Source organism: Argiope bruennichi, chromosome 10 (genome assembly GCF_947563725.1).
Source record: "Argiope bruennichi chromosome 10, qqArgBrue1.1, whole genome shotgun sequence".
NCBI lineage: Eukaryota > Metazoa > Arthropoda > Arachnida > Araneae > Araneidae > Argiope > Argiope bruennichi.
This window is the reverse complement of record NC_079160.1, coordinates 45,622,304-45,646,143: the sequence shown is the minus strand read 5'-3', so window position 1 is coordinate 45,646,143 and position 23,840 is coordinate 45,622,304. Positions and strand designations below refer to the sequence as shown.

General features: G+C 27.6%; 1 protein-coding gene across 8 annotated transcripts in view; it reads left to right on the top strand.

Annotated features, from left to right (window-relative positions):
- The window catches only part of LOC129987925 (forkhead box protein P1-like), a 536,440-nt gene that overhangs the window by 481,342 nt on the left and 31,258 nt on the right, over positions 1 to 23,840 (top strand). For all 8 annotated transcript variants that reach the window (XM_056095928.1, XM_056095924.1, XM_056095925.1 and 5 more), the window contains 5 exons: positions 10,956 to 11,165; positions 12,638 to 12,923; positions 20,300 to 20,609; positions 20,896 to 21,118; positions 23,005 to 23,245. In XM_056095928.1, the coding sequence (XP_055951903.1) occupies positions 10,956 to 11,165; positions 12,638 to 12,923; positions 20,300 to 20,609; positions 20,896 to 21,118; positions 23,005 to 23,245 (1,270 nt within the window). The remainder of the gene's footprint in view (positions 1 to 10,955; positions 11,166 to 12,637; positions 12,924 to 20,299; positions 20,610 to 20,895; positions 21,119 to 23,004; positions 23,246 to 23,840) is intronic.

Sequence of the window (23,840 nt, the reverse complement as noted above, 5' to 3'; positions counted from 1 at the left end):
TATGAATGCATTTTGTGTCCTTTGCGGTTTTTGTGACTAAATATAACAGCTGGTTCCATGCATTGTGTTTGTTTAGATTGAATGCGAATCGTTTAGGATTAATCATTTGCGCTTAGGTTATTGGTTGAATGATAATGTTCAGACGATTGAGTGAGAGAAGATTGGCGATGAATTTGGCGCGTTAGTGATTTTATAATCAATGAAACACTTTTTCTAATATTATCGATTTTAGTAATATCAAAGCACATTATTACTTTCTCGTATTCAAAGTATAGAGAAAGCATTGTAGTCGTCAAAAAGTTCGAACTTAAGTCCCCATTTTTTGACCGCCCTGAGTTCGAAAAATATAGTTTTGCAAAATGTCTGTTTGCGACAAAGATAACTCAAAAACGCTTCCGGCTAGAGGGATGAAATTTGGTATGTTAACTTTACATCAAATTTGTAGATTTCGATAAAATTATGAGCAAAATGTATTCAGAGGAAGTCTGTCCGGCTTTTCGGATATAATTTGTGGTTATATTAACACCGACAGTAGTTAAAAGTTACTTTGTAGTTAAAGTAACTTAACTCCAATATGAAAGGAGCCAGACGAATAAAATTCGATAAAATGCGATACTCAGACACACAATGAGTTAAATATATCAAATTTGGTACGGAATTTTGTGACTCCAAGTGTAGTGTTATATCAAATTTTGGTCTCAATCGACGCTTCTGAAACACAAATTAACCTTTTATTAGAGAGTGTGGAGAAAAAATTTGGGGGAGACTCTTTCCGATGGTTTTAATTTTCAATTTTATGTTTAGAGGAAAATATCTGTAATTTTATTAAACGGATGGGGGAAAATTCATAATTAATTTTTTTAAACCCTACTATAAAATTAATTTATACTCATCAGATTCGCCTTACTAATTTAATTTTGAATTACATCGTAACTCTTGAGAGAAATATATTTTAAAAAATGTTATGTTACAGCATAGTGCAAAATAATGTCCAGTTAATTATTAAACACGCAGAGTTAAATTTACCATGTGACTGTAAAGATACTTGAAGCGATGCAATATTAGCGGATTACCTTATGAGGCATTTGTTTGTTTATATGTACATGATGGACTTGATTTTTTTTTATTCTTATGTTTTTGAACAGATGAATAAAAATACTTTGGATCTTATATCAGGTATGGTCCATTCTTTTATTAAAAGACTTTTAAATAATAATGGAAATTGTCCTTACAAAAACCTGATAAATAACTTAAACATGAAAATTATAATTAATCAGATCCCAAAAAAAAAAAAAAAATTTTTTTTTGAAAATTATAGCCGATTTTAAATAAATAATGAATTTTTTTCAACTTTGATGATAAATCTTAAGAGTAATTTTTAATTTAAAAAAAATTACTTTTAATTTTTAATTCTTTTGCAATAATATAATAAGCTAAGTAAGCTCTTATGATATAGTTAGATATGATGCAATTTAAGATTAATACGAAAAAACTATACGCATAAAAATGTTCATAACTCTTTTATATTTACAGTTTAAAATGTAATACTTAGTATATTGTATTATATTCCTTATTCAGTATTAGTCAAAAACTCTATCAAAAATCAAATCTAGGAATTAATACTTTTGAAAAAGTTAATTAAATAAGTTTGATAATTATGTAAAATTTCTTTTTAAAAATGTTCTTATAAACAAATCTAGAATTATTTAGATTGTCAATCTTTATATTAATGAAAATTAATTCTTTACTAATCCTAATTTAACCTTAGTACTGTTAAACAAATCTTCATCTATAATGCAGAACATTTTAATAAGTATGTTTATTCTAAAAGGAATTTTAATATTTATTACCTCTTTACTATTGTATTCGCATGCGTAAATAGATTACAAATTATCTGAATATTCTAATGGGTATTATAAAAGAGAACTATTAAAATTCCATGAAATCGTATTTGTATTTCAAATGATAGAAATCGAAATATTACTGAGTTATTAATAGATTCGTCAAATTAGTCTGCATGTTGTAGTCCCTAATGAATCGATTAATTTCTCCTGGAATTACCTTTTACTCGGATGTAAATTATTTCTACCGCAGAACGAATAATTTCTGCCCGCGTTATTAAACATTTTGATGTCAGATTCCGGAAAAGATTTTAAAATGCTTGCGAATCTAATATTGACTTTTTTTTGGGGAAGTATTTTGATGAATCTTAATATTGGACAAATATGAAAATATATCAAGAATCTATATAAGATTTGTAAGAAGATATTTAAATATTTAATCATTGAAAAGTGTTTTAAATTTTGTTTTAATTTTTGTTTGTTTTCATATCATTTTTGCTAATGAATTTGCTGCTTGTAGCTTCATTGTTAAAATCATTTAGTTCGATTTTGTTATGCATATTAAAAATTTAAATTTGAGAACAGTGATATTAGAAGTAATTCACGATTTTATAGTATATTTTCTTTTTTAAATGTGTCATATGTATAATCAAAATTTAAGATATTATGTATTTTTCAATGTAACTGATTTTTGTTGATATTTAACATATTCTTATTTTACTAGTTTTGATTTTGTGAATGATACTTCTGAATGTACCTTGCAACTCTTCTTTAAATTGAAAGAAAATTTAATTAATCTGCACCGATCGCTTTGCCTTTTTTTAAAAAAAATAAAACTTTGAAACTATTTAGATGCTAAATATTTTAATTTAAATGGTTACAAATGTCATGAAATATTTATCAGCTAAATTAAAAATGTTCCAAATCTCTTTTTATTTCTAATTTTAACATTTTTTTTATTCAAAAATTTTTTAAACTATTTATTTGTCGGATTTTATTAATTTTTTACAAATAATCATTTCAAAACACCAGATAATGTTATGAATCGTTGCATATAAACTGAACTTTTTTTTTATCATCTTATCTGTTTCGTTTTTTTAAAATTATTTTTTATGAAACTTTGCAATAATTTGAAGGTTAAGTATCTCATTTAAATTTAAATGCATATAGGGTGATAACAAGACAACGTTCATCAACTAAATTTCAGATGTACTAAATACAGATATTGAATCGATTTTTCTTTTTTGTTTATTGTAAAATTTAAAATTATATATTATTTTTAGAATGATTTATAATTCTCAGTTTATTTTCTCTACCAAAATATTGAGATTGCTGTTGTGATAATAATTTTCTTAACATGAAAAGTGCTAAACCTGGGTTTAAAAACAAAACTTTAATTTAACCTTTTTTTTTTTTTTTTTGTCTCAAAACTTTTTTAGTTCATTCCTGAATTGGAATTTAATATTTCTTTACAAATAATTGTTTTAGAACGCCGAATTTAACATTTTTTATCTCGAAAATATTTTAGTCCATTTCTAAGTTGGTATTTAATATTTCTTTACAAATAATCGTTTCAGAAAGCCGAATTTGGCATTTTTATCTCAGAAAATTTTTTAGGTCGTTCCTAAGTTGGAATTTAATATTTTTTTTTACAAATAATTATTTTGGAACACCGAATCGAATTCAGCATTTTTTTATCTCAAAAATTTTTTTAGTTCATTCCTAAGTTGGAATTTATTATTTCTTTGCAAATAGTTATTTTAAAACGCCAAATTTAGTATTTTTTAGTTCATTCCTAAGTTGGAATTTAATATTTCTTTACGAATAATCGTTTCAGAATGTCTAAGAAAATATTGAATAAATTCAAATTAGTTAATAATTTTATTTGTCATCTTAATATATAATATTTTTTAAACATTCTACCAAATTGTTTGCAAACAGCAAAACAAAGCAAAAATTGGTAATATCTTTATAGGTGAAGTTTCTGATGTATCGTTCATCCACAAATACTTCGAAGATAGACATGTCAAATCCAGCCTACATATAATCCAATATAGCAATTATCACTTATTACTTTCACTTAAGTGGTTAATACGCTCCAACAAGTCAGTAAACACGTATTTGGCGGCCTCTATGATTGATATCAGGTGGTCGCTACTGCCGACATGCTCATTGGTTCGCAAGTTTGAATGACACTTGTCAAAACAACATCGCCGAACCTTAATCTGCTAGGGTTGATATGAAATTTTCTTAGACTTCCGATTAAACACTGAGAAGTTTATTGATTTAAGTTTGAATTAGCACTATGTATAGAATTGTAAGCATTTTCATGTATAAATTCTGATATAAACAAAAACTGAACTTGAAATAAAATTGATTAAAATTGTTCTGTTCTGATGTATGCTTCTTTGCACCTAAACGTGTGAGAATGCATAGCAAACGCCTTTGCCGTAAAAAAAAATGTAATAAAATATATTGTGATAGAAATAAAAATTGAACCTGAAATAAAATTTTTCACGATTGTTCTGTTCTGATGATTTTTGTCTTTCCTAGAGAATTTTTATGTCTTTTTGCAACTAAACGTGTGAAAATGTATAGGGAACGCATTTAATGTAAAAAAAAAATATAATAAAATGCTTTCTGATTGAAATAAAAATTAAATCTGAAATAAAATTTATTAAAATTATTTTCTTGTGATGATGATTATGTTCCCTAGAAAATTTTTGTTTCTTTGCACTTAAATGTGTGAGAATGCATAGAAAACAAATTTGCTGTAAAAAATTTTATGAAAATTATATTTTTTTTCATGAAAAATATAATTATATTTATTTTAGTGTTCTTTCAAAATCTTTTCAATTTTTATATATCATTTCAGTTTTGCAATTTATTTTTAAAACAATATCATAATTTTATTTCATGTAGTAAATACGAATTTACTTTAATCTTTTGATTCAATTTTTTTAAAGGAAAAACAAAACTTATATGAAAAAAAAAATATTTCTCATATAGTCTTGAAAAAATTTGCAATCTTTTAAAAATATTAGTAACTTTGTTGATTGATGACTTGATTGATTAAGATGAAATTTAAATGCGGTTTTCAACGTTATTTCAATAACTTCGAGCCATGACTATTAGAAAGAAATGCAATTCAGTTTCATGCGGTTTCAGTTTTTAAGAGTATGAAGCTTAAGATAAAACGGATAAGCAAGTTTGTAGCTTTTGACAGTTCAGAAAGAAGGTTTTCCGTTTATGCTGGAATCGAAATTAAAAAATTCATAGGCCAGAGATAAAGTCACCGTTATTATAACCCGATAGGCGTTAGACACCTATGCATCTGAAAAGTAAAATTATTTTAAGTTTAAATTTATGTTAGTAGAAAATTAATTTATAAATGCAGTCAAATGGGAATTATTACTATAAACACAATCGTTATAAATCGTTTGCAATCATTGTTTAAAATCACCTAAAGCATTAGCTACTGTTCTGAACATTATTATCCTATTAACCTATGAAAATTTAAAGATATAGATCATTTTTAAAAACCAAATTGATAGGGGGGGGGAATTCGTTGCCGAGGATTTTTTTAGGATTTAGAATTTTTTTTTTTTTCATTTCAAACAATTTTTTTTAATGTTTCTTAACTTTAAAATGCAGTATTTTTAGAATATTTTGTATTTTTTTCTTATCAGTTCTTTGAATTTTTAAATCCTGTATCATTATGTTAATAACTTTCTTATTAATTTCGCTAAATTGGACACTGAATTCTTATGCATGACTCAAAATTTCGAATGTCTTCTTATCTCATTTAATTCAAATTATCTATATATGCTCTACTGTTGATATAATTAGTATTTAGTTAAATTAGTATTTCTTATACTTAATATATTTAAATTTTAAATTTGATGGATAAACACCCATGGAAAGCAAACATTATTTCGAAACTTAGTTTTTGTTTCGAAACTTCTAGTTCTATATCTTATGCTGTAGAATCTCATTATTTAATTGCTGTATTGCATTGATAGAAGCTAAGAGAGATTTTCACCATACTGAAAAACTAAAAAGTTGGAATATATTACACTTTTTTAAAAGGAAAATGTATAATACAGTACACTCCCGATTATCCGCGGAATTGGGTGGCGCGGCCGCCGCGGATAACAAAAATCGCGGATAATCCGAAAAAAGCTAAAAACGGGTATAGCAAAAGAGAAAACAGTCATTCAACTTTGAAAACTCGTTTTATGTACTATGAAACGTAAAATAAACAGCAGGAAATGTTTAACTAACGCTTAATATTTTAGTATATCACTCAAAACTAACCTAAAATGCATTTGTTAATGAAAACAGAAAAGTGCTTCGTACTTACGAGAGGCGTCAAGAATACACAGAAAAATTAATACATATGTACTGTTTTAATACTGTAATGTATTATGTAATTACAAGAGCATAACTATAAAACTGCACCTTTTTGAAAAAATCAGTCAAAAAAAAAAAAAAAAACTTTGTACAGCAGGCGCGGATAATCGGGAGTTTACTGTACATTGAAGCGGTTGGATATAAGGTCTTCTATAGATATTTAATACACCAAATAGCATTTTCATTAAAAGAAAATAGCATATTAAGTATTCACATATTGTATATTGTGACTGTAGCACATCCGTCCTTTTCTTTTTGTCATATCGATACAGTTTGATGACTGCCCATCAGTCTAGTTCCCCATCTCTGTCAGAGCCAGAGGTCGTCGTTTGATATCTGTCAAACTGGACTACTATCTGACACAAGAAAACTGCGGCAATTTAACACACCACAGACCATAATCTACACCGCCTGCAGTAGAGACTGCGTAATACTATCAACACTTGACGTCATTCTTCAAAACTTTCATCACATTCCGCAAGAAAAAAAATAAAGCAAACAAGCAGAGAAAAAGCTATCAACTAACTTCGGAAATCGAAGGCAACGATCCTAGGGAAAAAAAATCTTATATTCCGCAAGATTTCATCCCATTAATCACAACAAAACCCTAGGCACAACCCCCACCTTGCAGCTACAAACATAGAGGGGTGGGAAATCACTTTTAAAACACCCTTAGTTCTCAGTCAAAGCCCAGGAAATGGCGGTGTCTTATCTACTTATGCAGCAGTATCTATGATCGGTTGACAATTTGTCGTCGGGTGTTTTTCACTCGGTTTGCTGCCGGCGGTTTCAGTTCCATTCTTAGAGGCGACAACGGCCTGTGGCCGGTTGGATAATATCGCTGTTTTTTGCGAGGTGTCATCTGAAATTTATATCTTTCTATTCAATATCGTGGTGGTGTGTCTTATAGATGGCGTTTGGCGATCTTATTTAACCGATTTATTGCTTGCTTTCCTCCGTTTGAAAGGAAAAACCTCTTTTCTAGGTTCTTTACAGCTGTTAGATGGCCTACGCTTAAGAATATTTTTTACTAAATTTATATAATTTTAAAGCATTATAAATTTAGTATAAATTATCACTGATGAACTAAATTAAAACTTTCTAACTTATAAAAAGTGTCGCCATATTCTTCCTATGTTGCCTTAATTTTTATTCTCTTTTTTCACAGTTTTATTTTATTTTATTCATTTATTTTTGATTGAAGTCAAAATTCAACATCTTAACTTTTTTACTTTTTTCTTACCTTAGAATACTTGAATTATCTGTGAATATGTAACTTTTTTTTATCGGATTTTACCATCTTTGACTAATGAAACTTCAACTTATTTGAAAAACAACTCATTGTCAAACGGACGCAACGATTAAGGGGTTAAGATTCTATTCATATTTTAGGGAACGTACAGGAAAATCTATAAATTTGAAGTTGCATACTTTAATTGTTATAAAGTATTTTGAGATTTTAATTTTAACTAACTAACTTTCGTGGGTTACTTAATAGTTTGATTATTTGATTTAAACATATACGAATATATCAGCTGTATTTCATTATTATTTTTCGTTGATATTCATTAATTATAATACAGCTTTGAAATATTATATTTATTATAGAAAAGGAATTATTTGAGAACAATCGTAAAATAGAAATTTCTTAGTTTAATGATTCACGAAAAGCTATTTTACAATTTTACCAACTTTATTCAACAAATTAAGTTGTTTGTTAATTGATTGACTATTTGACTGATCATATTTGAATGATTCAACTGTATTTGATTGCTATCCATATATGATATTCGTCATTCATTCCTTGATCAACTATATTTGATTACTATTTAATATAGAAAGGGAACTTTCAGCATCAAACAGAATTTCATGTTCTCAGAGGCTCTTTATTTTTAAGATTCGTGTGTTTAGATACGATTAACATGGTATAAAATATTGTTCATAAACTAATTTTAATGCTTTTTAAATTTCACTTCTTCTATTATTTATTTTGCTTTATTTTTACAAAGAAATAAAACATTGTTACTCTCGATATAATATTTTTTCTCTCGATATAATTTGTGTTATAAGTGTTGATATATAAGTGTTTAATCTGAAATGGAAACTTTGTGGTGTAGCGGTTGCATAACTCTACTACCTTCTCTTTCGATACAACAGATGGCGTTGCCTTATTAACATCAAAGTATATTTTCCATTATCCTTCTTGGGGGGTCATTATAAGATTGTATTCTAAATGAGTGTCATATTTTCGTGTTCGTATTTGTTTTGTCTTTTGAAATCTGAAACTTAGAAAATAATTAAATAACTGTACCGGAAACTCGTCTATTGTTTTCATCTATCTCATAGTGAAGTTGTAAAGAGTATCGTCCATTTACAGTGGATATTATCAAATTATATAAAGAATTTATTGACTGTTGAATTCATTAATATGGGTGATTTAATTTCTTTAAAAAACTGTAGTAATACGTTAGGATATTACCAACTGTTTTTTAAAAAGTGTTTTTTTTTCTTTTTGAAAACATAATAAAGGGCCGGGGGTAAATGCTAAATTAGCAAATAAATCTTTTGATTTACCAAAACTTCTGCTGATTTTTTTTCTTAATCATTATATTGCTTAAAAAAATTATCAAAGAATACTATCATCATCGAATGCTGGTCTAGGACTTTAGCTTATTGTTTTTATGATACATTTAGTTAAATGACTTTTTTCTCATTGATCTAATTATTATAATCATGCATTTTAAATAAAAATAAAATCGCAAAAATAAAAAAAAAAAAACTCATAAAAAGCATTCCAAAGATATGCTCATTAAATTGCAAATAAGGGAGAAAAAGCTTTAAATTTTAACATTATTTCAATTCAGAAAATATTTTGTTTGCTGAAATTTCGGATTATTAAACAAATTTTTTGCCGGCATTTTATAAGGATAAAAAAAATTCAATAAATTCAATTTTTTTTCTAATAATGTGCTTATTATGTACCTTTACTGGACTTACTTTTTGTCCCAAAAAAATGCTGAAATTTTATAAATATTGCCAGAATATGAGTTGCTTTTTAAGCACAAAAGCTGTGTTTATTCTTTGTAACATTCGTAAACTTCTTTTATATTTTTATGAACAATTTTTGAAAGAACTATTTGTTTTTAAATATGCTCTCAGCGTGTAAATAATGGCTCATAAAAGCTTAGTCTTTATTTCTTCCCTAAGATGGCAATGGCTTTTTATTTCTTCTTTTTTTGTCTCTTTTTTTATTATGTTCTTTCATGTATTTAAAGCGGTTGCATTTCGGGCCTTAGCTTCCGGCGTTAGAGCACTTCGTTCCAAAAATTTTTCCTCACTTTTTTGACACCTGTAATATTACTCAAGTTTCGGCGACTCTGGGAAAAAAAGAAGAACAAAGAAGGAAAAAATAAAGATAAAAGAACAAAGATAGTTTTTTTAATAATTTTTTTACTATTCTGGTTTTGCTTCGAGGCAATATTTATCTTGGATTATATTCTTGTTTGCACTTGAATCGTTTGGTTAAAGTTAAAAATCCGTAAAGAAAAGAGGCTTCGAAAAGGTGCAGGAAAAAAAAAATCTGTATATTTTCGTAAAATAATTTCAAAATTCGCTTTTGTTATAATTCTTTCGTTAATAATTTTTTTTTCATATACATATATATGTATGTTCATTATACCTTTTGTTGTTTATTGTGCTTAAAGTTTCTTTTCTCCTCTCCCCCATATTCATTTTTTCTACCTGTCTTATTGCCAAAATAAACAAGTTAAATATTGGGTATATTTACAATAACCCCTCAACTTCTGTAATCTCACTTTATGACTCTATGTTTTAGTCTTTTCCATTTTTCAAAATATTTTTTTTTCTAATTTAAATATTTGAAACAATGTCAGTAACAAGGCAGAGAATAAACAATAAAGATACATCTTGTATATAGAAAACTCCATCTAAATCTTGGGTAAATACTTCTCTTAAATGAAATATTATTTGTTTGTATATGTCAGCTGGCAACTCTTATGTTATGATTTGCTGAAAAATTCCAAACCTAAATAAAAAATATCTTAACAATAACATTATAATACTTATTTTGTTATTAAAATTTTCAAACAAAAATTGCTTTCATTTGCTTGTTTTAGTTTTTCTAATTCTTATAACTAACTGTTTTACAATAGCAACTTTTATAATTTTCTGAAAACAGTAACACTGAACCAGTTATTTTAATCTTCTTTAAGTATAGCTGGTATTAGAACTGTAGCAGATTTTGCGGCGACACATTAGAATTAAAATTAATCCTATTATTAAAAGTTGAATATCTTATATAATATCTTGGTATTTTTTTATTATTTTTAATAATATATCGGATTTTGATTTTTAATTAATGTTAACTGATGTCAATATTAAATGCAATTTGCTTGAGATTATTTCATTTGTATTTTTGTATTTGATATCAACTAAAGTTTCATCCTGTTTTATTTTCACATTTAATTATATCTAGCATTCTTTCCCTGATTTTCCAAATTAAAAAAATACACACTATTGTTGTGCATTTTTTTTTCTCGAAACTATTGGTATGTAATATGATGTAAATCATTCACATGAATTTTGAAAAACACTTTTGTGATATTTTCACACGATTTTATTTTTAAACTTTGATTTTCCTTACTGAATATAATTCATAAGATTTTTTTTTCTTAATTGCAGGGCTCTAAGGCTCTGGTTATTAAGCGGTCCAGGTCGGCCAACCATACCGACAAGTCTGGTGGCAACGAATCCAACATCCCTCCTTTGTTGATGATGAATTCGCAGCTGTTGGCTCAACATCAGCTGCAACAGCTACTGCAGCAACCGTCGCCTACGCAGTTGCAGCAGTTACTGCAACAGCAACAGTCCATTTTTTTACAGCAACAGCAGGTGCGTACTACACCCTCCCTTCAATAATTAAGTTTTAAAAGCAGAAGTTTTGACTTTGACAATAATTTTCAATTTCATTTTCATATGTGTTATCAGTTGCATTGTTCTGGTATCTGAAAACATTAAAACATAATTCTATTAATAATTATTTAAGCTGTTAAAATTCTGTTAATAGTTCTACTGTTAAGATTCGTTTAATAGTTCTACTGTTAAAACTCTGTTAATGCTGTTAATTGTTAAAATTCTGTTAATACTGTTAACTGATAAAATTCTGTTAATACTATTAACTGATAAAATTCTGTTAATACTGTTAATTGTTAAAATTCATTTATACTGTTAATTGTTAAAATTCTGTTAATAGTTCTTTAAACTATTAAAATTTTGTTAATAGTTCCACTGTTATAATTCTGCTGTTAATAATGTTAATTGTTGAAATTCTGGTAATAGTTCTTTAAGCAGCATTTTCATTCAATAATTTGAATGTCAGTTATTCATTTCCTTCTTGTTTCAGAAGATGTCTTTATTTTATGAATTTAAAGATAAAATATCATTAGTAGATGCAATTTCTATAATATATCTATTTGGTTCAGTTCTCGGAAAATTATCCGAGATTTAGTTAATTATTTAATTGATTATTATTAAAATTATTTGAAATTATCATTGTTTGTGCGATCATCCCATTTTTAAAACATTTTAAATAAAATATTTCATGAAATTTGTTATATTTAATTATACTTACTCTCCATTTTGAAGCAACACTAGGACTGTTTTGGGACGAACCTTGGAATTTTGAACTATGGGCTGATGACACGTATCTTCAGCAAATCTAAGACTCTCTATGTATTATATAATCTAATTATTGATACATTTTACCTAAAATAAATTATGAAATTTGAGTTTAGTTTAGTGAGATTAACACTTTACATTCAATATTAGTCACTGGTGACTGAATGTATTTCATGCCCCGTCAGTCATCGGTGATTGATTTTGTACTTTTCATTTAGGCCACATTAATCACTGATGAAAGACGATATATATATATTTTTAAATTATGTTCTCTTAGAAAATTTTAATATGAAGGTCATAAAATAATGCACCTAATTATATAAGTCTTATCACAACTTTAGATAGATTTTGGTTGTCGGCATATCAAACATATCGAATATCAAAGTAGGGATGTCAAAATAGGCCTGACGCTGAATGGGCCAACGTCATTTTTGGACCAACACAAAGATTAATTAGAAACTACTTTGTAATTATGAGTCGTGGTTCGACGACGTCAGTTTAGCTGAGATTCTCAATGTATACGTAATCCAATTGTTAAAATATTTTAAGTTGAGTAAATTTTAAGAGTTTTATAATTTTCAGCTCGATTATATATAACAAACTATGTTCAGTTCAAATATTAATAGAAAATTATATTTTATATTGTATAGCAATCTAAATGTTTTCTGTTTTTTCTGCCCTAACAGCAACAGCATCAACAACATCAACAGCTCAAGCAGCTAGAGTCCGTAATTCCGCACATCCAAGAGCAGATCAACCTCAACATAATGCAGCAAAGTCAAATCCTTCATCAACTAAATGGACTGAATAATGGCCTGCCGGGGCTCGGATCGTCCGACAAAAAGGCCAACCGACAGCAGTTGCAGTTGCAACTTCAGCAACTGGCACTGCAACAACACCAACTCATGCAGCAATTGCAACTAAGCAACAGGCAATATATGATCAATCTCCAACCTTTCATGCTTCCACAGGGTAAGAATTCATCATCTTTCCGTATCTGAACTATATTTAAAATTCTATTGTTTATTTCATCAAGAAACCAGCTGTGATTTTCTTGAATTTTTTTTTGCCATTAATCATTCTAAAATGATTGTAAAAATTATGCTGAGGTGAAATATTCGAAATTACAAATTTTTTAATTAAATGCATTAATTTCTAATAAAATGTAATAAAAAATTCCAAACTCGCTTCTAATATTTCAATTGGCTTTGGATTCCACAAATAATAATCGAAATATTCGAAAGAACTTACGTTAAATTTCGAGAATCATTCTCCTGCATAGTAAAAAAAATATTTGTATGCAGACTTAATGTTAAAATGACAAACTTAAATACATATTTAGCTTTTTGTTATTTTTATTAAAGAAACAGCGTTTTAAAACCTCCTTGTAACAAATGTACACCAATTTAGTGTTTCTCCGTATCAGTTTCTTATTTTATATACTATTTATCGCCTCAGACGAATGACTGATTCCCGGCGATATTTCATAGGTTGATTATATTTCATTTCAGATAAATCGCTTCATGCTCAAATTGTCTGTTAATAGACTAGATCATTTTATTGGTTTTACTAACTTTTATTTATTATATGCATGAACATTTCTAATGGAGATAACCCCATAACGTCATAAACCTACTAAAAAATTAATATCAGTTAATATCAATTTCGAGATATTATAACTTCACTTTTGATTTGGTTTGTAAACTAAACAGATATTAAACATAATTTTTCTTGTTTAGTTTCCAATGTAAAAAAATCGCTGAAATCAAGCGAAAATGGTTTGATTATCAGGACAACAATATAATCCATTGTTATAAATTCGGAAAAAAATGTATATATTTAGAAAATTTCCAACATTCAAGAAAATTTTGCATAATTATTAATTTGGTATCATTATAAAAACGTTTTTTTTAAATTTTGAAATAATGTAAAATTCATTTTTGCGCAATTATATTTTAGAAAGATATAGCAGAAAAACGGTGAAATTTCACTTAATTTTTAATTAATTAAAATTATATTTAAAATTTCAAAGCAAATCCCTCGAGGTGCACATCTTTACCTCTAAAGCATGTATTTTCCACGCTTTGTAGCTCTAGGTCAAACGGTCTGGCTTGTAGAGTGCCAGTACATATTTTCATCTTTATTATTAGTAAAGATGAAAAAGATACCATAGTTTCATTTTACATTTATGAAAATGCATACTATATTATATTGTATAGAAAAATAATTAAAAAAAAAGATGCTGTAAATATATTCTTTTTTAAAGATTGAAAATTGTTATTGTTATATTAATTAAATTTATTATGATGATATTCTTATATGAATTAATTCGGATGGTATTGTTATATAAATTAATTAGGATGGTATTATTATATAAATTAAAAAGTCTTTTATTATAACTGAATATATTAAATTCAAAGTCTAGAACTTCAAAATCCTTTCAGTACGAAGAAAATGTTCTGTTATAGGCAGAATTATATCACGTTTAAGCTGAAAAATTTAGTATTATTTTAATCTCTTTATATGAGAACGCAAGAGCCATTATATATGTAAAGCCATTATATACGTAAAGTCATTATATACGCCATTAGTTAAAAGAATGCTATTTCGTTCTCAATATATAATTGTTCGTATCATTTTCTAAGAATTTCCTACAAATGCCTTTCTTTTATTTTCCCATATATCATTCTAGTAATTACAAACATTTCATAATACTTTAAAAAAAATTAAGAATTAATATGAATTTACAAAATTCTGTAAAATAATAAAAAATAATATGCGATAAGAATTTCCTCTTATAATTTCATCTATTAACAAATTAGTATAAAATTTTATTATAGAATTATTGCACATTTACCATTTCAAATAAGGATTTCTAGACTTCTGAAAACTATTCTCAGTTGTATCCAAAATTTTATGTTCTTTTCTGTTTTGTCATTTTAGTCATTAAAAATATATACTCAATTCTGATAACTCTTGAATATATTTCTCATGTAGTTAAAATATTCCATATAGTATCTTTATATCGTGGAATTAATCGAAATTAAATCGTCTGTTATTTCTACTAAAAACTTCTTCTCATTAATAAAAGTAATTTATGTCAATTGATAAATCCAAAGCAATTCTGCCTAAATGTATTTTGTGTTCTGTTACGCGAAAGCAAATGGTATTTGTTTTGTTTATAGAAATTATTTTTCTAACTTTAAAAAATGAATTGCAAATACAAAAATTTTAAGTAATCACAACCATTATATATTCTGATATGTCAGTTATGATAAGAGAACATTTTTTGTAAATTTAATAATATACCACTATAATTTGAGAATACATTATTAAGTATGATAAAACTTATGATATTATTGAAATAAATTGATAAAAAAAGCAAATTAATTTGATATATTAGAAAAATTGAGCAAACGTCCATGATAGTATTATATTATGTCATAAATTGCCATCGTCTTAATAACTTGACGAATTGCTTCATCTTCATATTTGGAATGATTTACATTTGGAATGATTTTTATTAAATCTTTATAGATTCTCGTTTTCTTGATTTATGTTTTATGTTTTTATAGGATTTTGATTTTTTCAAATTAATATTATAGTGTTTTTGCGATGAATATACAACGCAGTTGGTATAATTGTGTAATTTCTTAAATAAATAAAGTATAATTTGTTCAAATATATGATAATATCTAGAACAGATATCTTTATTCTTTGCAATGTCATTATTTTATTCGAAATTCATTAATGAATCCAAGTTTATTTAATTAAGAATTATCATTTAATGAAAAATGTTATTTACTTCTGAATGTGTATATCTACTTTTGATTGAATATAAGGATGTTTCCTTGCGTTATTTAAAGTTAATATGACTTGATTTGCGACAAAAATATCACAATTAAAATTATTGTGTTAATGATGTATATTATGATTCACAACTGAAATAGAATTTTTATTTATAATACCGTATTACCACGGAGAATAAAATTAAAATGGAAATCTTAAATATAACCGAGCGAAAAAAATTTTTTTTTATTACTTTTGATTTTCAGTGCTACAAAAGTACAAGACTAATTTACTCCTTTAACAGAATATCTATAATTTTTTGAAGGAATTAGTAAGATTTTTTTAATATTATGTTAAGGACTTAATAAAAGATCTCCGCATGGTTCACTTGGCCGTTGTGCAACAGTTTTTATGAAATGGCTGTTCGATCTGTTTATTTTCTAGATGATACTAGCGAAAAAAGCTTCCAAATTCAAATTTCCATCTTTTCCGATTCAATATCAATTTTCTAGTTATATTCTCTTCAGAAAGAAAGACATTGTTAAAAAAAATCCTGATTGTAATGTTATTTAGAAAATAATATTATATTATTTCTAACTAGTATTAGTAAATTTACAAACAATGCGATTACTATTGAATTGATATTATTTAAAGTTGGCAGATTTATCAAGGGTTCCAAAATCTCTTTTAAGAACAACTAATGCCTTATATTGTGATCTAAGAAATTTTCCTCCGTTTTATTTTCCAATTTCTAGGTTTTTCGCAAAGTAACTTAATGAAAGAATATTGTCAATGAAAAAACAATCTTTTAATTATATTTAGCTGTAAAATGATATCTTCTTTGATATAGCATAAATTATTGACATTAATATTTTATAAAAAATAAATTAAAGTTATTATAATAAATTTAAAACATATCTACAGCGAACAACTACATCTTTATAATGTTTCTCTAATTCTTAATACTTATTTTCTTTATTTAATATAAATCTACATTAAAAGTTTTATTCTATCTAGAAAAAGATATTTTAAGGAAATATTTTTTTTTCTGTTTAACATTTACAATATACTAATATATTAATGCAAAGCATTTATCTTAATTTTTCGGTAAAAAAAAATCAACATCAAAAATTAAAATACGAGTGAAATATTAATTGTCATTTTTTTACGCATTTTATACAAACAGATTATTTCATTTTCTGTTTGATCTAAAATGATCTTCCTTTCCATTTCCGATCAAAAAAATATCTTCACGAAAACTTCAAAGAACTCTAATGTGATCTCTTTAATAAATCTGTTTTGTTATTTAAAAACTAAAAGAGGGGTGCTTGAAAAAAATTAATATGCAGTTTCAAAATTATGCCTATAAACAGAACGATCTGGTATTTATGAAAGATTAGTTTTAACCAATCTGCATTAGAATAGCGGGGAAAAAAAAGTATCATTTCTTCATGCCTTCATTAGTGCTATTACCATCCAAGCATTTCTAATCCTTGTCCAATCCTTACCCTATTTTAATTAGTTTTGTCCATACTTAAGTTTCAAGTAAAATCAGAAATAAATAATACCGATTCTATACATTAACTAGAGGGCTTAGCTATATTTTTATGTATCGCTTTCTCTTACTGAAATAAAGGCGGGAGAAAAAAATGACACCATAAGAAAAGCTACTTCAGACGTTTTATCTACTCATTTACGGATCTTTGTCCATTAAAGCTTTTCTGTATTGCGCATAGTTTTTTTACGAACTGCTTTCTTGCTGTCGTTCGTTTCTTAAAAGCATTTATAATACATAAATATACCTACTTAAGTCTGTTTAAGCTTGCAACATAATACCACTGAAAGAATTCAGATACCTTTTCCTTTAATTCGGAAACTCTTTTGTGATGAAAAATTTTTCTAGCGCACGCGTTAAAAAAAAAATATCGTAATATCATCTAGTATTTATTAAAAATCGCGGCGAATTATAAGTTCGTTAGAAATTAATGCCGTCTCGCGAAAAAAATTAATCACTTGTTCAGACAGCGTATTATATTTTCAATGATCTTTTTTTTTAATGAGAAGTAAAAAAGCTTCTTTTGCGTTCTAAACATAACGAAATTCTCTTTAATGGAATTATTCTTCCTTTTCAAGGAAAAAAAAAGCATAGGGATTAAAGGTGTATTTCCGTGAAAGATTATACGAATTCCGTCTTGTTTATTTTACATTTGTAAATTATAGGTAATTCAGGTTCGAGTTAGCAAACATTATTTTAATAATTCTCTTCAAAGCCATGTAATCAAACAATCGAAAGATTTCTCCCATCGTAAGTGCGAATTAAAAAAAAACTCAATTAATGTCTTTATTACAATTATTGTTGTTTGACCAATATCTTGTTCGTCTAAACTTTAAATCACGGCGTAAGGCTTTAATTTTGAATCACGGCATCTTCGCACGGTCACAGTTGAGCGCGAAAAAAATTAATGCACTTAAGATAAATTTACCGAGAGGTTTTAAAAATTAAAATTAAAAAGACAGAAGCGTCTGTAATTTCACGTTTGTTAGAACAGCAGGATTAACGCTGAAGCCATCAATTGTGATTTTAATTAACAACTTAATTTATTTACTTTGAATGAAATACCGTGCGCATAAGATTGTCTTGAAAAGGGCTGAAAAAAGTAAATAAGTAAATAATATTTAAAGTCAATTAATGACCTGAGCTTAGGAGGCAAACGAAATGTTTATGAAGATAAGATGACTTAAGTCTAAAATACTTCTCTTGTTTGTTTTTTTTTCTAAAATTTTTAATCGGTGGATGTTTTTTTTTATGCCGTCGAAGTCTTATATGGGTGTTCTTAGTAATTTTATCGCGAAGTGTTCATTACAGCTAAAAAATGAATCTTTCTTCATTTCTTATTATTTTTCCCTCGTTTGTTGAATGGCTTTTTTTCCCTCAAAAGTTTTTGTTTATCAGGCTTTGATGTTTGATTTTGTTTGCCTTTCTTCTTCAGTTTCCTCTCTTTGTCTTTATTATTATTTTTTCCGTCTCTCTTAAAACCTTTTCATTTTGTTTTAACTTCTAAATCGTGAAAAATTTCTTCTTTCTTGCAATTCGTTTACTAATTTGTTTTCGTTAAAGCTATAAGCGTTTTTTGTATAAAAACGACGTTTTTAAAATGGCAAGAGTTTTTTTTTTTTAATTCTCGGAAAGTTCATTTTCATGCAAATTTTATTTCACTTTAAACAATAGGGCTCTTTGATAATGACCAAGTACTATCTAATCTTGAGAGATTATTTTTATCACACAACTTCATCTTTTAAATTTTTTTTATCTAATTCGTTCATGTATGTATATTGTGAGCGATTTCTTATATCTTGTTCGAGATCTTAATTTTAACTTTTTGTAAACAAAAATAATTTAAGGTATTTTTTTTCTTTAGTTCTTGTCTTTATATTTAATGTTGATCAAAAAGATTTAGAGTGAAAATGATTTTCCGTATGAAGTAAGATATTGATTACTCTCTTCAGAGAGATTGGGAATGTTATTTTTTAAAAAAATATTTTACTTGGATTTTTTTCTCCTTTTTATTTTGCATTTTTTTATACATGCCTCGTCGCTTATTTCCTTTTTAATAACTCCTGTGTGGATTTTTTTTTTTTTTTTGCATTAATATATAGCGACATTGTTACAACAATCGGCTTTGAATTATAATTCATGGACTATACTTCCTTATTTGTTCAATTAAAAAAAATCGGCGAAATTATGAAGTTTAGCTTCAATTTTAATTTTATGTTTATCATAGGAGAAGTACATATTTTATATTTTGTAGAAAAGTCTCAGATTTACTGATTTGGATTACTTTAAAGGTTTAAAACATTTTTGAGAACCGATTCCTTTTTTATAACGTATTATTTATTTATTCTTTAAATCTGAAAAAAAATTTTTAATGTATATAAAATAAGAATGCATCGCGTTGCAATATAAGATATAAAGTAAGATAATAGCAAATATAAAGTATCAAAAACAGAATTATTAAATCATCGAGAAAATATAAAAAATTTAAAAAAATGAACAAAATAGAAATTCATGTGTAGTATTGACTTAAAAATTAAACCATTCTTAAATATAGATAAATATATGTTAATAACACGATTAGTATTTTAATATTCAAAATTTCTAAATTCACTGTATGTTGGACGAATTCCAACAAGCAATTCTCGGAGAAGGATATAAATGGATCGCATGCATATCACAATCGCCGTATCACTCATACATTAATTATTTGAATGAAGGTATTTTAATCTTGTTTCTTTATTTTAAATATTAAAAATTAGAAGTTTAAACAACTTCTTTCTGAAATGAAATGCCATTCTAACGTGACATTTTTGCGAAGGATTACCTACTAAGGTATCATACTCGTTCAGAATGACGAGGACCATTCTGAAAGCATTCTTCATGAAATTATAAAATGGGACTTTAATCTAACTAATCTAAGCTTCCAATATCAATGTGTATAATTTTTCAAACTCGAATCTGAATTGTTATCATTCATTAATTTGTATAATTTTCGCCATTTCAGGTCTGAATGCCAATGACATGTGGAAAGAAGGTTCTGGTGACGAGGGTGGTGCGTCCCTCAATGGGATGATGCACGGGGGCTCCTCTGGCGGCCGGCCCCTCATGAATGGTGCTGCTGCTCAACACGAGAGCTACTCCGTTTCCCCCGTCAGTACAGCTTCCTCTTCCTCGTCCCAAAGAAGTCTACCCCCTACCCCTAAGGAGGAACAGAGGGGCTGCTCCAGTCCTCCAACTCACGCTCTTTATGGGCACGGGGTCTGCAAGTGGCCTGGATGCGAAGCTGTGTGTGATGATTACCAAGCATTCAAAAAGTGAGCACTTACTTTAAATATTTTCTTATTATTAAGATGTTAATTCGTTAAAATTGAAATTATGACACTGAGAATGGTTCTATATTTTATCTTGATTAATAATTAATATTGACAAATGGAATTAATTAACATAAAAAGTGGAATCAGAAATATTATCAAAGCGTCAGAAATATTCTCATTTTATGATTTTTTGGACTAGAGTGTCAAATCTCATATAAATTTTTCTAACAATCCGTGTACGTGATTTCTTTCAATTCTTAATACTTAATTTTTTTCTTATTTGCAGACACTTAAATCTGGAGCATCAACTGGACGATCGGAGCACGGCGCAAGCCCGCGTCCAGATGCAAGTCGTGTCTCAGCTAGAGCTACAGCTTTCCAAAGAGAAGGAACGTCTCCAGGCCATGATGCAACACCTCCATATGAAGCCATACACCAACAATGGCACCGCCAACAACAGCAATGGTTCTAACCATAATCATCGCAATTCGCCTTCCAAGACAGAAAACGTAGGGACCTATTTCATTCTCAGTTCTGTTTGATCCTACTAAAATTCTAATCTGCAATTATCCAATGCGTCGTTCGATACCATATGTCTACAAGTACCGAGTTAAACCTGCATTGGCCTTAAGGAATTGCAGTTTTGGCGGTTGATAACTCAGCTTTCTAAATATACAGTTTTTACTTTTAGAAAGTATAATAATCGTCAAAGAATTCGAACTCGAGATTTTTGTGACAAAGATAACTCAAAGATAACTTGTCTGTTTGTGACAAAGATAACTCAAAGATAACTTGTCTGTTTGTGACAAAGATAACTCAAAAACGTTTTGAGCTTGGCGGGTGAATTATGGTATATGGTTTCAAATACTAATTATTTTCTAGTATCAAATTTGCTATTAAATTTTGTTTAAAATCTGTTCAGAAGTCTGTCTGCTCGTTCGAATACTAGTTAACGCGATAACTACAAAATGAGGAGAACTAGATAGTTAAGATTTGGTGCACAGATTTAACATCTTTATAGTGTAGATACCTATCAGAATTTGAGACAAAATCGACTCTCTATTGGTATGGGCTTTCAGAAACATATTAAACATGTTCAAAAACGCATTAACTTAAATATATCAAATTTCATATGGAATTTTATGATTATAAGTGCAGTTTTGTGTCTCTAGATGGGGCTCTTTGTCTGTGGGTTAAATAAAAGAAAATGTTACACCAAGTAAAATTTGTAACTTCGATATAACGTGCAGTTTTGTGTCTCTAGATGGGGCTCTTTGTCTGTGGGTTAAATAAAAGAAAATGTTACACCAAGTAAAATTTGTAGTTTCGATTTAACGAAATTAAACTTTACAACTACGCCAAAGTCTGATTCTTGAATAGATAGCAAATCCTTTCAACACTTATTTTTAAGTATGATATTTCAAAGTTTGTTGTTTATGCAGCGTCTAATTTACCATTATTGTATCTATCATATTGTGTATGATTTGCAACATTATATGCAACAGTGTAATACATGTTGATAATTAAGGGTTTCAGGACATCCTGTATATTTTGTTTAGCCATAACTTAATTAACGCAGAAGCTTAATAAAAGAGAGTGGTTCCTGTATGAAAGGAATTGAATCCAATCAATTACAATGCGTAAATTTTCAATATATCAATTGCAATGTGTCAATTATTAATATATCTACAATGTGTCAATTATCATTATATTAATTACAATATGCAATAATCTTACAATATTCAAATAAATAGGTTATTTCGATGATAGATACTAATTTAAATATGATGATTTTTTCTAAATGTGAAACTTCTGTGAATTAATAAAGTTATTTAAAGTTTCTACACCCTATTCCAATCAATTGCAATGTGTCAATTATCAATATATCAATTACAACGTGTCAATTATTAATATATCAATTACAATATGTCAATTATTAATATATCAATTACAATGTGTCAATTATCAATATATCAATTACAATGTGTCAATTATAAATATATCAATTACAATGTGTCAATTATCAATATATCATTTACAATGTGCAATAATCTTACAATGTTCAAATAAATAGGTTATTTGGATAATAGATACTAATTTGGATATGGTGATTGTTTCTAAATGTGAAACTTTTGTGAAGTAATTAAGTTATTTAAAATGTCTACACCCTAAAATGTATTATATAGGAAAACATTTTACAATGTATTGATGGATAGTAAACATTTGTTGTTAAATTACAATATTGATACTTTTATTAATTAAATTGTTAACGGCTGTATTTTATTAGCCTAAAATATTGTTATAAGACTACAGCAGACTTTTTCTTCAACATTAATACCTTTTTAATGTTTTACCTTTGATTATTCATCCCTAATTTCGACTATCTTTTATCCAGAACATCATGTCCAACATGAAATCAGGGCCCCCCACGTCCCCTCAGATGGCCCTCGTCCCTGCCGTCAGCAGTTCACCGCCCGCCCTATCCGCCGTCATGACGACTATGTCAAATGCGGGGCCCCTCATGGCTGCCGTCCCCCAGAGATTAGGGCCCCCTCCGCCACTCCACCCGCCCAACCCGAATACCATGGGACCTGCCCGCCGAAGGCTCAGCGACAAAAGCTGTCCGCCCCTATCTGGTAAGTATTCAAATGCTTCATATATTAAATTTTTTAAAGTCCTTTAATTCTTTAAAAGTCTTTAAAAAGTATTTAATTCTTAAATTAATTACTTAATAAATATACTTAAATATTAATAAAATAATTAATTCCTTAAAAAATCAAGGACTATATGAGCTAAATAAACAGATTTCAAATTTGTATAAGTTGCTTTAGAAAGTTGTTTCGAAAAATGTTAAATACTGTGTTAAAAATAAATTTTCTTATTTCTAATAGTATCTATTCTCTGTTTGTGTATATTTTGTTTTGAGTGGAAATCTTGAGCGCTATTTATTATTTTTAAATCTGATACAAAAAGGAAGGCGAGTAATTTTAGAGATTGCAGCAGAGTTATCGTTCGTAAATATAAATAATTGCTCATCATGATTTTTTGGTAGAGAAAATTGTGGTTCGTTTCTGATAATTATATATAATTAACAGTAATGAAAACTATTAAACTGTGTTTATTTTATTTTATTTATTTATTTGCCGAATTTTATAGAAGTTGAGTTGAAAAATTAATTTCCAATCATATCTGAACAGGGGGCAATGAGTTTAATCTAAGTTAGTCTTTTGA